This window comes from Mus caroli, unplaced genomic scaffold, assembly GCF_978045245.1.
Source record: "Mus caroli unplaced genomic scaffold, Mus_caroli_1 scaffold_8, whole genome shotgun sequence".
NCBI lineage: Eukaryota > Metazoa > Chordata > Mammalia > Rodentia > Muridae > Mus > Mus caroli.
In genome coordinates, this window is record NW_028227263.1 from 118512881 (window position 1) to 118527446 (window position 14566).

At 45.0% G+C, this 14566-nt stretch overlaps 1 protein-coding gene across 2 annotated transcripts; it reads right to left on the reverse strand.

The window, feature by feature from the left end:
* Positions 1 to 284: 284 nt before the first annotated feature.
* Positions 285 to 13608, reverse strand: LOC110298729 (cytochrome P450 2B19). 2 transcript variants are annotated; one of them, XM_021168140.2, is made up of 9 exons: positions 13435 to 13608; positions 11637 to 11799; positions 11345 to 11494; positions 8510 to 8670; positions 7468 to 7644; positions 6587 to 6728; positions 4139 to 4326; positions 3822 to 3963; positions 285 to 466 (listed from the first exon to the last, which is right to left on the reverse strand). In XM_021168140.2, exons 1-9 carry the CDS (start codon positions 13606 to 13608, stop codon positions 285 to 287), a joined length of 1479 nt encoding a protein of 492 aa, XP_021023799.1. The 2 variants fall into 2 exon arrangements, with proteins under 2 accessions (XP_021023799.1, XP_085697085.1); XM_085840959.1 differs by having other exon boundaries at positions 6587 to 6725; positions 7441 to 7644.
* Positions 13609 to 14566: the final 958 nt, after the last annotated feature.

The following is a 14566-nucleotide window of genomic DNA, read 5'->3' on the forward strand; positions in this document are numbered from 1 at the left end:
TGACCCTCCAACACAACACGTGGGAGTATGATGGAGCCAACTCAAGAGAGAGCATCTCTAGTCCGCTAGCACTGATCATGGAGTCTACATTGCTCCGGCAAGTAGGGGCTATGACTGTTAACAAGCATGAGAGAGGTGACTCAGAACAAGCCATGGCCTCCAGAAGTCTCTCTGTCCAGACATCAAGAAAGGCGCTTCACTGGGTTTTCCCATTCCATTCACAGGGGACGGAAATGGGGACACATGAGGACCTGAAGTCCACTGACTCTCCTCTCTTGGCCCATTCAGCGGGACAGGAAGTGAATCTGGTACAGTGGGGGTGTTTTGGTTGCACCACCCTTATTGGGAATGAGGTCAATGTTCTCAGGAGCTACAGGGCTGGCCAAAGAGAAGTTCTGGAGGATGGTGGTGAAAAAAAGGAACAATTCATTGCGGGCAATGCCTTCTCCAAGACAAATGCGCTTTCCTGTGGGCACAAAGGACAAGTCATGTGAGCTTCACAGTATATAACCTTTGTACTGTCTCATCCCCAAACCCAGACAGCCGTGGCCATTGCAATGAAAAGTTTCAGTTTACCCTTTAACCCATAATGCTAAGAGACTATAAAGAAACCCTCCAAACCAAAAAAAAAAAAAAAAAAAAAAAAAAAAAGACATGTAAAATGTTTGGTGGATGGCTGGCATTCATTTGTAAGAGTTGGATTTTCAAAGCATCCATTGCCCCAGAGGAAGCTAGGACCAATTTAGAGTTGAGGGTGAATAGGTGGGTGGGTGGATGTGAACATTTATAACATGATATCTTTAGGATTTTTAATTTCTCTCATGAGGACAGTAGCAGCCAGCTCATGAAGCTATTGTTTGCAGTGGCTCTTAAACTGATACCTGGCTGGTAAACTCCATATGAACCAGATGTGGTGGTGGATGCCTGCCATTCTAGCACGTGGGAAAGTTGACAGAGATGGGTCATGACCTCAAAACTGCCTGGGCTGTAGAGCAAGATCAACACCAACAACCCCTGCCCCCGCCCCCAATCTTAAAAAGCTACAGGAAGAGAAGGAAGAGGGAGGGGGAAAGGGAAGAGGGGGATAGAAGAAGAGTGAGTGAGAAGGAGAGAAAGTGGGAGGAAGAGAAAAGGGAAAGAACACAGGAGAGCGAAGAGAAAGAAAGAAAAGAAGAAAGGAAGAAAGGCTCCTATTGGTGTAGTGTGTTTATGTGGAAGTGCAGAAGTTTCTGGATCTCCCTGCCCTGCCCGTTCCTGTTCTCAGCCCTAGATCGACTGAGCTTCAACAAGTTCCTATCTGAATAGTTCAGACGATTGAGAATGGGCGGTTACATGTAATAAGGGGTCTGTGGCACCCACCAGATTCTCAGAGGAATGAGGAGCCCTTGCTGGTTTGTAATCTCAGGCATGGAAACCACGGAGCAATGGGAGCCTAAAAGCCCCGTGCACAGGCACCACAGTCTGCCCATACCTCAGTGATTCTTAATCTGCAACTCTCCTCTGCTCCCCCACCCGCCAGGACCTCGAGGTGCAGGAGGCATTTCTCAACAACCCCTGTGCCTGTTGTTGTTGGGAAATTGTGCCTGTGTGGGAGTATTTAGGAAAAGCATCCCATAGCTTTGGGCATGCCCTTTCCATAATTTAGGTGACATGAGCATAGAAATTTATGGAGTAGCTCTCTGAGATGATTCTCCTAGAACCGGTTTTGTGACCCAGATTTTTCCAGAACAGCTTAATGATCTCTCTCTCCCTCCCCCTCCCCCTCCCCCTCCCCCTCCCCCTCCCCCCTCCCCCTCCCCCTCCCCCTCCCCCTCTCAATACGATGTCCCCAGGCCTGGAGCTGTCATTGGCTCTTTGGCTCGAACGCTTTTTGGCTTCATTTATTTTTCTTGTGGGCCAGGGCACTCAACATGTATCTTTTTACCCACCAGATATTATTTTTCTTTCACCTTTCCCCTTTTTGCTTATTTTTGTCTAAACTCACCATTATTTTTTCTCTCTCCCCTGCCTATCCTCTCTCTCTTCCCCTCTTTCTCCCTCTCCCCCTCCCTCTTCTCTCCCCTTTTACTCATTCTCTCCCTCTCTCCCCTCCCTCTTTCTCCATTTCTCCCCCTCTCCTCTCTCTCCCTTTCTCCCCCTCTCACCGCTCTCTCCACCCTCCCCTCCCTCTTTCCCTCTCCTTCCTTTTTTCTCCTATCTCCTCTTTCCCCTTTCCTCATCTATTCCCCTCTCTTTCTCTACCTCTTCACTTCTCTTTCCACCGCCTATCTTTTCTCTCTTTGACTTACAATTTCAGAAGACTGACTGTCATGCCAGAGATGTCAAAGAAACAAGAGCTGGGACAGCTGTCCACCCCCACATCCACAGTCCAGAGCATGCTGTCTACTTCCATGGAGCTCAGTTTCGATCTTGCCTCTTTTTCAGGGCCTCAAACAAGGACTAATGCCACTCACAATAAGCTAGGCCTTCCCATATCAGTTAACAGTCAAGGAGCAGAGCATGCTAATATAGGCAAGTCCTCAATTGAAGCTCTTTTCTTAGGTAATTCTGTGTTTGCACATTGACAGATAATGTTGACTAGTACAACTTGTTCTAGTCTCCCTGTGCCTCCTGTTTGAATTTTGTTATCTTTCTATCATCTACTCTCTGTCTCTAGCCTTCTTGTCTCCCTCTAAACTTACAACTATGGAATGGAGACATTCACTTTTATCCGATTTTTTGTCCCCACACTGAATAAAGATTAAATAGTGGAGAAATCCAATACATTGGCTATTTCAGGGTAGAGTTGAGCCCTGAGTCACTGAACTTACTAAGACACTCAACTCTAGACTGGGCCCGGAGGTGTGGCTCAGTGGTGAAGCCTCTCTCTGCCTAGAATCCCCTAGTGAGGGGCTGGGGGAGTGGCTGAGCCCCTACCTAACATTAGCAAACCCTAGGTTCAATCATCACCACAGAATGAAAAGGTCTAAGGAGTTCTTTCTTGGACTTTCCTTTATCTCCAAAGATAAGGAATCTGTCTAGATAGAGTTTTTCATGGCTAGACCCTGTTAAAATGAATTCAATTTGGCACAAGTCTGCCCATATACATAACCAAACATTAACCTAACTTCATTAGTGGTGAATTGCAAACTGTATTGAGGTTATAGTGCACCAGAAAGTAACTATTCTGCTAGCAAATAACTGAATCACAGCCAAACACAGCAGCAACCAATCCCAGGCTGCCAACTACTACAACATGGCCAACTAAGAGAAGAGTGTAGCTGGTATAAGTCAGGTTATATCCATATGCTCAGAACCAAATGGCTCACCTCTGATTAACACTACTGTCTGCTGTAACTCTGAACTTTTTTCTGGTTCAGGATATTAACCATTATGAATGGATTCTTTGCTCAAATAGATGGCCATGATTTTGATTTCTTTTGCAATTTAACAAGCTAAGGAGTATTTAATGCAATCAGGGGCAAGTGTGTCAAGACATGTGCCATCTTCCCATTGCTCACAGATAAAGTCAACGCCTCCTCAGCTGTCAAGACCCAACCAAGTTCATGGCAGCATGCATAGATGGTGTTGGTTGTTCTGCTGCTGCTTCTTAAGAAAATGAATTTTCTTGGGTTTAGAGGCTTTTAAATACTCCTCCAAAAAGTCCCCCTGACTAGGATTCTTTAGTTCAAGACTCCCCTCATGGGGCTGTAGCAAGGTGAATGGGGTGGTTCAGGCAAGGCAGCTGGGAGAAACTCATTAAACAGGACCCTATTGCTGTTTGTGTCTCAGGGTGGGCCTGCCCTCTAGTGTCTGGGAAAGGAAGCACAGGTCTGTCTCACCTGTGGAGAAGGGCATGAAAGCTTCATTTGTCTTCAGTGCCCCATTGGCATCCAGGAAGTGCTCAGGATTGAAGCTGTTTGGTTGTTCAAAGTACCGTGGGTCGTGGAGAGCTGAACTCAGGATGGGGTACACCTCAGTGTTCTAGGAGACATTACAAGATACATAGATGTTAACATGCTCTGACTCCATATGCAAAATAGCCAATTCCTAAGAAACACAGAATGTTGGGAAATCACAGACAGGATGAGTTTGGTGATTAGCAGAGTTGAGTATGTTTATGGATGGAATAGCAATGAGGAATGGCAGCTGATCTCACCTTGGGGATCAGGTATCCTCGGAACAGTGTGTCTTTGGTGACTCTGTGTGGTAGACCAATCGGGGCGAGATCTGTAAATCTCTGAATCTCGTGGATGACTGCATCAGTGTATGGCATTTTGGTTCGATCATCAAGAGTCGGTGGCCGGTGTGAGCCGATCACCTGATCAATCTCCTTTTGGACTTTCTCTGCACAGAAAGAAGAGATAATAGACAGTGTCCCTTTCTTGGAAGAGATGCACAGTGACCCTGTTTTCTGGGATCCAATAACCCAGGAACAGTTCAGAGCAAGGAAACTCTGCTGAGAAAGACACAGTGCCCTTTTGGGAGCACACACCTGTGCTTCTTTCAAGGATCTGTCTCTCCAAACAGAGTCTGTTACAGTCTCTTTTCAGCAAGCTCCAGCTTTGCTTGTGAAAGAGAGAAAAGGAAAACCCTCAATAAGGAGCCATTTCTACTGTTTGTTTGCAGTAAGGGCTGGAGGGGGAAATGGCAAGAATGTAATGAATGTTATCAATTGTATTCCTACATACAATTGGATGTATTCCTACATACAAATGGATGAATCCAAACCTTGGATTTCAAGTTGATAAAAGAGTTAAAGGTGGCTGTTGTGCAATATGGTCCTTCAGCCCCATTCACTCAAGCATTACTGGACACAATTGTGGAGTAAGTTTACACAGACACACACAGACACACACACACAGACACAGACACCCACAGACACAGATACACACACACAAACACACACCCATCTTTGCAGGGAATTCATAGTTAAAAATCCAGGGGCTGGAAGGATGACTCAATGTTTAAGAGCACTGGCTGCTTGCTGGGGGACCCAGCTTCAATTCCCAGCACCCAATTCAGCTCACTCTTTGTAATTCCAGGTCCATGTGATCTGATACCCTCACACAGACATATATGCAGCCAAAACACCAAATGCACATAAAATTAAAATAAATTTTAACATGTAGGCTAATAATTTGATGTTATGTCCTCAGAAATAAAAGGGAAGTTAATTACTGTATGTGTAACTACATATAAAATATGAATATGTTGGTTGAGGAAATGGTTCAGCTAATAAGTGCACTTGACTTGAAAGCTTGACAGCCTGACTTTGACACCCAGAGCCCATGTGTAGGTGGAAGGAGAGAACACAATACACAAAGTTCTCCTTTCATGTCTCCATAGAGCTGTGGGAGGCAGGCTCACAATAACTTCAAATCATTTTTAAAAGTTTAAAATGTGTGGATGTAGGCCAACCAAGAAATGGATGAGCCAGTTAATAAAAGGAAAGATTGATGAGTGATGGAAATAAGATGTGCATTTTCCACCTATTACTTGTGATATTAATCAATTAAAATTAATAATTGGTTCATAAATACAAAAATAGTGAACAGAACTCATCAATGATCAATCGAATGTTAAATTTAATGAAGATTAATATAGGAATTAAAGCTGTAGTGGATGATAAATAAACTCACAGAGAAATGAGTGAGTTATTAGATGTATTAAATGGATACATGTAGGAATGGTGGACACATGAAGGGTGAATTCAAAGGCCAGCTGGAAGGATTAAGGAATGAAAAGATTCATATTTCAATGGACCAATGAATCAGTAACAATAGGCCAGTCAAATACCTGATCAAAGAATAAAACTCATGAGTTGATTAATCCAACTGAATGAATGAAAGGCATATCCTTGTGTGAATCTGAGATGAACAAATCAAGGATTAATAATCTATGGATATGAAGAAGATGGGCAGGTGCTTCAAAGATTAATAATCTATGGATATAAATATAGGCAGGTGACGATATGAGTAGGTGAATAGACTTATAGATGGATGGGTGGAAAAATGGATGTATGTATGGACAATAGATGTCCAGGTAGTGAATAGAATGGGTGAATGGATGAAAAGTGGATGAATAGAAAGATGAGCGCATGGAGGGATGTAAGACAGAAGGAAAGGAGGCAGGACAGGATGGATGGGTGGATGGATGGATGGATAGATAGATGATGGATGGATGTAAAGACAGAAAGACAGAAGGAGGGAAGGAAGGTTGAATTGATGTATGTATGTAGAGACAGAAAGACAGAGGAGAGAAGGAAGGTTTAATTTATGGATGGATGCAAATACAAAAAGACAGAGGAGGGAAGGAGGGTTGGATTGATGGATGGCCAGATGGATGGATGTAAATACAGAAAGAGAGAAGGAGGGGAGGAAGGCTGAATTGATAGTCAGATCAATCTTTAAGTGATAGGAGGAAACAACAGAAAACAGGTCAGCTGATTGCTCATTCACATACCACCACAGCACTGCTTTAGTTTAGAGCAAACCAAACAAAGCCTTCAGAGCTCCAGATGTAAGAGGCCCATGTCTCTCACCCCCACAAACCCGTGCAGCCAAAAGAGAGTTGAAGATCCCCCAACTGTCCACTCATGGTGCACCTGCGACATGGGGGTACTTGAGCATGATCAGGAAGCTGTAACGGAGCGTGGTGCTGGTGGTCTCGGTGCCAGCAAAGAAGAGAGAGAGCACAGAGATCACGAGGTTCTGGTGATGGAACTCTGTATGGTGGTTGGACTTCTCCTGGTTCCAGATGGAAGAGAGAAGGGAGGATCAGGGGTGGCTGAGCCCTTGCAGTGAGAAGCATGTGCCTCTCTAGTTACTGTGCTTATGTCTCACACTATCTGGACCACTGGGCATGTGTCCCCTCAGCAGTTCACACCACTTGTCTCATTAGCTCTTAGCCTCTTTCATTCAGTCTTCACTCGACTCCTTTGCTCTTTAGAATTTCACTTCTCTGTCTCTTATTTTATGAATATTTATGTGTATGTGACTGTGGGTGTCTGCAGTGTGTGTGTATGTGTGTGTGTGTGTATGAGTGTGTATCTGTGTGTTTGTATTTGTGTGTGTTTATCTGTCTGTGGCTCTATGTGTCTATGTGTCTGTGTTTGTCAGAAAAGCTAGGAGACAGCATTGGAGTCCATAGAGGTGGAGTTACATATGATTATGAGCAGCCCAACATAGGTTTTGGGAAAGGAACTCGGGTCATCTGCCATAGCAGACAGGGTTTCTAACATGAGCCTTCTCTCCAGACTCTGTGGTCTTGTCTGCTTTTCATTCTTTGACCTGTGTTTCATCCCCAGCCACACCCCTTCTCTTTCTCTATGTCACTTTCTCCTCCCTTTCCTCCCAGATGTTCTGCATCTCCTCCACTCTGTTTCTTCCTCTCCTCACCATCCTCTGTCCCCTCCCACCTTTTTCTCTGACAACATCCCCATCCTTCACTCTCACTCACCCCCTCTCTCATCCATGCCGGACTAACCTTCTCCATGCGCAGGAGGTAGGTATCAATGAAGTCTCGTGGAGCACTGGGGTCCAAGGTGGCCCTGTGCTTCTCCACACTATGGCCAATGTAGTCAAGGATTTCCTGTAGGTTTTTGGAGATTTGTCTGTGGGCACCAGGAAAGTACTTCAGGATGGCAGAGAAGAGCTCAAACACCTGCAAGAAGGAGAGACTCAGTGGGTCACGTGGACCTTTCGGGTCACAGGAAGTGGGCAGTGATCTTAGGTACTCAGATTTCATGAAGTAACACACACACACACACACACACACACACTATATATATATATATATATATACACATATATATATGCATATATATATGTATATGTATATATACACACACACATACACTATATATATGAGTGTGTTATATATGTGCATATACTATATATGTATATATAAATATATATACACATATGTATATATATATATGTGTGTGTGTATGTGTATACCATACACATGCATGCTTTTGAACTGTAGCTCCAAATTGTCTCTAACCTTTGTCCTACATTCTCTGTATCTCTCTTTTCTTTTCCTCTGTGTTCCTTCCCAAGTCCCTTTGCCAAATTGTCTTTGTTTTAATTTGTGGGTCGGGGAAGGGGGTTACAGGGTCTCATTTTAGCAAGACTGACCTTAAACTCAATATGTAGCCAAGGATCACCCTGAATTTCTGATCCCACCAGCCAAATGCTGGAATTTCATGTTTGATATACCACCAAACCCAGGATATATAGTGCTGGGGATGAGCCCAGGGGATCATGCATAAAAACAGTATTCTGTCTTCTGAACTACATCTTCATAACACATCATTGTTTTCTTCATGTATGGATGGCTCTGTATTTCTACATTCAAGTCTCTCTAACCTGTTAAACATGCCCCCTCCCTGCCTCCAGGTCTCAACCCCTTTATTTCTCCATGCTGTCTCTGTCTTTCTTCCAGCCCTCAGACACTCCTTCCTTCACCTACAAAGCAATCTCTTGTTTCCTCTGCCTTGGATGCTCCTCTTTTCCCACCCACTGACCTGGCTGGACAATGAGTTCATGAGCCAAAATGTCTGGTAGATCAGATTCAGCAGATGCAGGAATTGGTGGTCTTTGTAGTCAAAGCGCTCTCCAAAGACAATGGAGCAGATGATATTTGCTACGATGCACTGGAAGTAGAAGGTGGGGTTCAGAGGGGCTCCTGGAGGATGAGGAGGCAAGACAGGAGACAAGAGATATAGGACCATGGGGATATTTGAATTTATTTCCATCTTGTGAGGCTGCTGACATCACTCACTACTCAAAGAACAGCAACAGCAGCTAACCTCACTAGCACATATGATGGACCAAGCCCTGTTCTAAGCACTGAATGCATCATTTTATTTAATTTCCTCAGGATATCGGACATAAGATGCAGTGTTGTTAGCATACAGAGTGGGAAGCTAAGTTCACTAAGAACACAGCTACTCACAACTGGGGTCAGCATTCAGACCCCCAGGAGCTGAGAGGGACTGTAGGACTGTGAAAGGCAGCCTGGTTCTTGGTTGAGCACAGGCTGGAAACCCCGGTGACCCTGCAGGGACGGTAGGTGGTTTGCCATGCTCCTAAATACTAGGCTCCCATAGATACTGCAGCCCTCCATAGATTTGTGGCCATCAGTTATGTAAGGGCAATGCCCTAAGCCCCTCCACAAGTAGAAAAAATGACCACAGGTGACATAGCCTCAAGACAGATCTCCATTTTAATGAGATACTTAAAGGCCTGGAGGCCTAGCCAATAAACTCCCCTTCCCAGACACTCCTTCCTGCAAAAGGTATTTAAAACCATGAACTGCCTCTTTTCATTGGGATCCACCATAGGGAGCAATGGACCAGGCCTTCGCCTAAAGAGCCAGCCATCTAATCTCCCACAGAAGGCCTCTCAGTGCTCCACCAAGACAAACCAGTTGTCCACTGGACAAACCAAGGACTCCTCCCCACAGGACCCAGATGGAGCTCTCCCCTATTTTCCCCTTTGGCCCTGGGTTAGATCCAGGCTGTGGGTCCTCACTCTGTTCTCAGCTCTTCCGAGGCTCCTGTCGGTGTTCAAGAGCCTGAGAACCAGATGACCCTTGCAGGGCCACGGATCCCCAAGCCAGCTCCAGCTGTCCTGCACCTCAGACTATGCTCCCCCATCCCCTGGAACAGTGTCTTGTGGCTTCCCCATAGCCCGACACCCACCTATGTGGGTTAAGTGCAGTCAAAACTCCCAGGTCCTGCCTCCACCAGTGGCCTGAGCCCTGTGGCAGAGTAGACGTGGGTCACTCCATAATTCTACAAGGGACAGCATGTATAGTTAGTCTCTACAATGTACCTCCTCCCTGGTCACCATTCTGACTCTGAGCTGATAGTTAATTCCCAGTGGCAGGAAAGGACAGAGAAAGGTTCGGGGATTGCCTGTATGGATTCACAAGCACAAGCCCTGCAGGTTCCACTCCCATCTACCAGTCATCATCCCTTCTCAGACTTCTGGCTCTGTGGTGTTTCAGAAGCCATCAGGACCTGCTGTCTTTTGCAGGCCAGGTTAAGTCATGGACCCTGGTGGTTGTTGTCTGTCCAACAATATTGGGCCCTTCTTGCTCTCTCCCTGGAGCTGGCTTGTCTGTAGTCTCTGATTCTCTGTAGAGCCTTCTCTGAGGCTAGTCAGTTTCACTCTCAGCCTTAAAACTTGTTTTCCTTTGGATCCTTGATCTCTATGACTTGTCTCTCCAGCCATTTTCCCCAGTCTCTGCATCTTTCTTCCTCTCCTGCTTCTGCATTGCCATCACCTCAGCTCTCCTGAGAAACATCAATAAGAGACTGCAAATGCCTGCTGTGAAAAAAAAGGGAGCTACAAATCAAGGTCTGTGTCTCCAAGTTGCCCCTGGAATCATGAAGGACCCAGAAGTGCCTGAGAATTCTACCAAACTACAACTCCCATGAGTCTCTGTGCTCACTGATTCCCATCAGCACAAGAACAAGGAGAAATCACAGTTTCTGCTTTGAACATGTCTGCAGTTCTTCCTGCTTTCTTCATTTTCATTTACCTAAGCTCTGTATTTGCCTTTGACTAAGACCAGTGGTTGTCAACCTGTGGGTCATGATCCCTTGGAGATCAAACAACACAGGGAATGCCTGAGTCAATCAGAAAACACAAATATTTACATTATGATTCCTAATAGTAGCAAAATTACAGTTATGAAGTAGCAAAAATTTTTTCTATGGTTGAGGAGTTAACACAACATGAGGAACTTTATTAAAGGGTCATAACATTAGGAAGGTTGAGAACAATGGGGCTAAGACCATTGTGGGGTAGGGAGGGCATGATGAAGATTAGGACAAGGTGGTCTTGAACTCTATGTGTAGTAGAAGATGACCTTGAAAATGTCAACATCCTGCCTCCACTTCTGGACTTCAGGGATTACAGCCACACCCCACCATGACAACTATATATGGTACTAGAAGCATTCTCCAACTCACCCACAACAACAGTCTAGGCCAGGACCTCACAATGTGGACAGGACTGGCCTTTAACTCATGACCATCTTGTCTCAGCCTTCTGAGTTCTAAGATGGCAAGTATATACCAATCACACCCAATTGACAGATAAAATTAATTCAAAGATTGATTTTTCTATATACAAGTGACCAGCATGGTTAAACTATGTCTCTGAGATATTTGTGGATAATATAAACCTCACTTTTCTTTTCATGTCTCTGTATTTTTCTCTCTCCACATTTATCCCTATCTACCCTTCATGCCCTCATCTCTCTTCTGTCTCTACTGTCTTTCTCTACCCTTGTGTCTTTCTTTGGTTGTGCCCTCATATCTTCTTTATGCCCACTCTCCAAGACTCACCCTTGTATTTCTTCAGTTCCTCCACCAAACATTGGGCCTCTTCCTTTATCCGCTCCTCCACACTCCGCTTTCCCATCCCAAAGTCTCTCATGGTGGCCAGAGAGAATCGCCGAAGGGTCTTCCAGCGTTCCCCACTGGAAAAGATCACACCTAAGAAAGTAGGGGAAACATGGGAGGTTGGGTCACATTGGAAGTTCAGAGAATCCCAAGTCCTTTCCCATGGCTTGGATCCCACCCCTCAGATTCACCTTCCTGGGTCACATCCTCCTTTTCACCCTGTCCCATATCTCACCATATCCCTGAATAATTGGATCAAGCACAGCAACTGTCCCCCGGCCAGAGAAAGCCTCAGCTTGGTTCACCAGAGCTTCCCTTATGGTGTCTGTCCCGCACAATATGACCACGGGCCTCGGTCCCAGGTGTACTGTGAACACATCTCCATATTTTTCTTGAAGCTGCCAAACCATAAGGGCACCAGGATTGTGGCTAGTCAGCACAGACATTGTTGTTAAACCGTTAAAATGCTTAGATACAGATTGATAAATAGGCATATCCTCTCCTGGCCATCCTTCACCTTCTGAGGACCTAAGAGTTGAAGGGTTATTTCACTACCCAGCAGGTCTGCACTATTGGCTGCATGTTCTAATCAATGCACCAGAACTGTAGAGTTTGAGTAGGGCTCTAAACACATGACTATAAACTCAACCTTGAGGAGGGAGAGGCCATATAATGAGTAGTTATGTTTGGGTATGTATCCAGTTGGAGGCCTTCCTGGGCTACCTAAGGCCCTATCTCAAAGCAAAATAAATAGATATGGATCTATATATAGATATGAATATAGATACAGATGTAGATATAGACCTATGAACACACCCTTCAGTCTGGCCAGCAGTTCCCGACATCTTATCTAAATACCATGCCTCCTGAAAACAGTCAGAGAGAATGGCCCTGACCCATTCAGTGGGTTACTTACTTGGGAGGGAAAATGAATGACCCCTGCTGGTGGTCCTAACTTCAAGCATGTCTACAGTACAGATCAGGAAACTATCTGGCAGTACAATCATCTCTGGGCATCTCTAGGGAATTGGTACCAGGAATATCCAAACCTTCCAGTGCTGAAAGCCCTTGAATAGAAGGTGCATGTTTGCAAATAACCCACCCTCATCCTCTTGATGAGGATGCTGTGGAAATGGTCAGCACACATGTTGTTTTGGGAATAGTTCTATGAAAAAACTCTATATGTTTGATGTTGATGTATTTATAATTTTAGGTGGGGTCACAGCACCATACCTTATGGAACAGTGAAAGAACAATCTACAGATCAGATAAAAGATATTATATAAAACTTGAAGGAGGATCATGAGTTTGTGATTAGCCTGGGAAAAGTGGGGCAACCTTGTCTCGAAAGCTAAATATAAATGAATGATTATGCCAGTGAATCCAGGTGGCTGATCTGTTAAAAACCAAAGGAGGGCAAGAAGTTGGGATTGCTACCACTATATCTGCTCTCTTAATGGGCCACCAGGTCATGGATAGTCATTGATTATTGCACATTGATTATTATGAACAAGTGATAATTTAACACAAAGTACCACTTGTGAAGCAACAATACAGAGACTGGTATAGACAGTGCCAGTGTCCTTAGCTTGTATAGTGCATGGTGTTTATATCTGATTAGCCCTACCTACCTATCCACCTACTCACCTCACCTCCCACCCTTCTCCTCTTTGTCCTGGAACACCTCAGGCTAATCTCTTTTGTTGGCAGGAGCAAAACCTATAGTTGATACCTCTGACATTTTTCTTTCTCTTCTAGAAAAGACAAGCTCCAAGGAGTGAAACTACACACTTATACCTCAACACCTTCACACCTCTCGTGTTCTAAGCACAGTGTCCACAACAGTTCCAACAATGGAAGACTTGCCTGTCCATCTGAGTACCATCATTATGAGACAGCATGTCACCGTTCACTCAGTGACCTTCCCACCTGAATCTACAGCCTGGAAGGAGTTCCTTGCTCTTCCTGCTGAGTGACCTCCAAGAGCAAACATGGGCAAAGCCCACAGGTCTCAGGCCCTGTGGATGGCTCACCTTTATAAAAGAGATCAGAAGGCCCCGTCTGTCCATCTGCAAGAGGTTCCCCAAGAAGGGCAGGGGACGAGGTCCTGGTGGGAAGTGACCATGGGTCTTTGGCTTACTTTGGCTGACTAAGAATAACAAGAAGCCTGTGGCGAGAGCGAGAAGGAGCAGCACACTGAATTCCATAGTCCTGGTCTAATCACTTCTGACTTCAGTGCACACTCCAGCAGGATCTTTTATGGTGAACCTGCCTTCCTACTCACTTATGCAACTCCAGCTATTCCCGCCTCTTTCTCATCATTGTCCAGGTGTGTGAGCACCCATACTTCCTGTTTGGGCTGCTGGTGACCTGCTCACTCCCCATTCCTTACCTCAACCCTAGATGTTGGCAATGACATCATGAAATAGATACACAGGACAAAAGGGCATTAAGAGGAACATATTTTGATTTCTGCACTTGCCAGCTCAGTTTTATCTGTTTATTTACTCAGGCATGGACCTGTGTGTGCTGCATATGTGAAGGAACATTTCTTTTTTTTTCACTTATTTATTTATTTATTATTTAATTATTTAAATAATTTTACATCCTGATCAATGCCTTCTCCTTGATATCCCTCCTCCCCCTAGTCCCTCCACTCATCTTTCCATCTCCTTCTTCTCTGAGAGGGCGGAGGCCCCCACTAGGTATCAGCCTATCCTGACACATCAAGTCTCTGCAGGGCTAGGCACACCCTCTCCTGCTGAGGCCAGACAAGGCAGCCCAGGTAGGAGAACAGATCCACAGATTGGCAGCAACTTTAGGGACAGCCCCCACTCCAGTTGTTGGGGAACCCCCATGAAGACAGACTTACACATTTGCTACATGCGTGCATGTGTGTGTGTGTGTGTATGTGTGTGTGTTAATTAGGTCTAACCCATGTATAGTTGGTGTTTCAGATTCCAGGTTAGTTGACTGTTGGTCTTCCTGTGACATTTCTATCTCCTCTATGACCCTTGATCCTTCCCCCAACTCTCCATAAGAGTCCCTGAGATCTGTCCAAAATTTGGCTGTGGATATCTGTATCTGTTTCAGTCAGATGCTGGGTGGAGCCTTTCAGCGGACAGTTATGCTAGGCTCCTGTCTGCACAGTAGAGTATTCTTAGT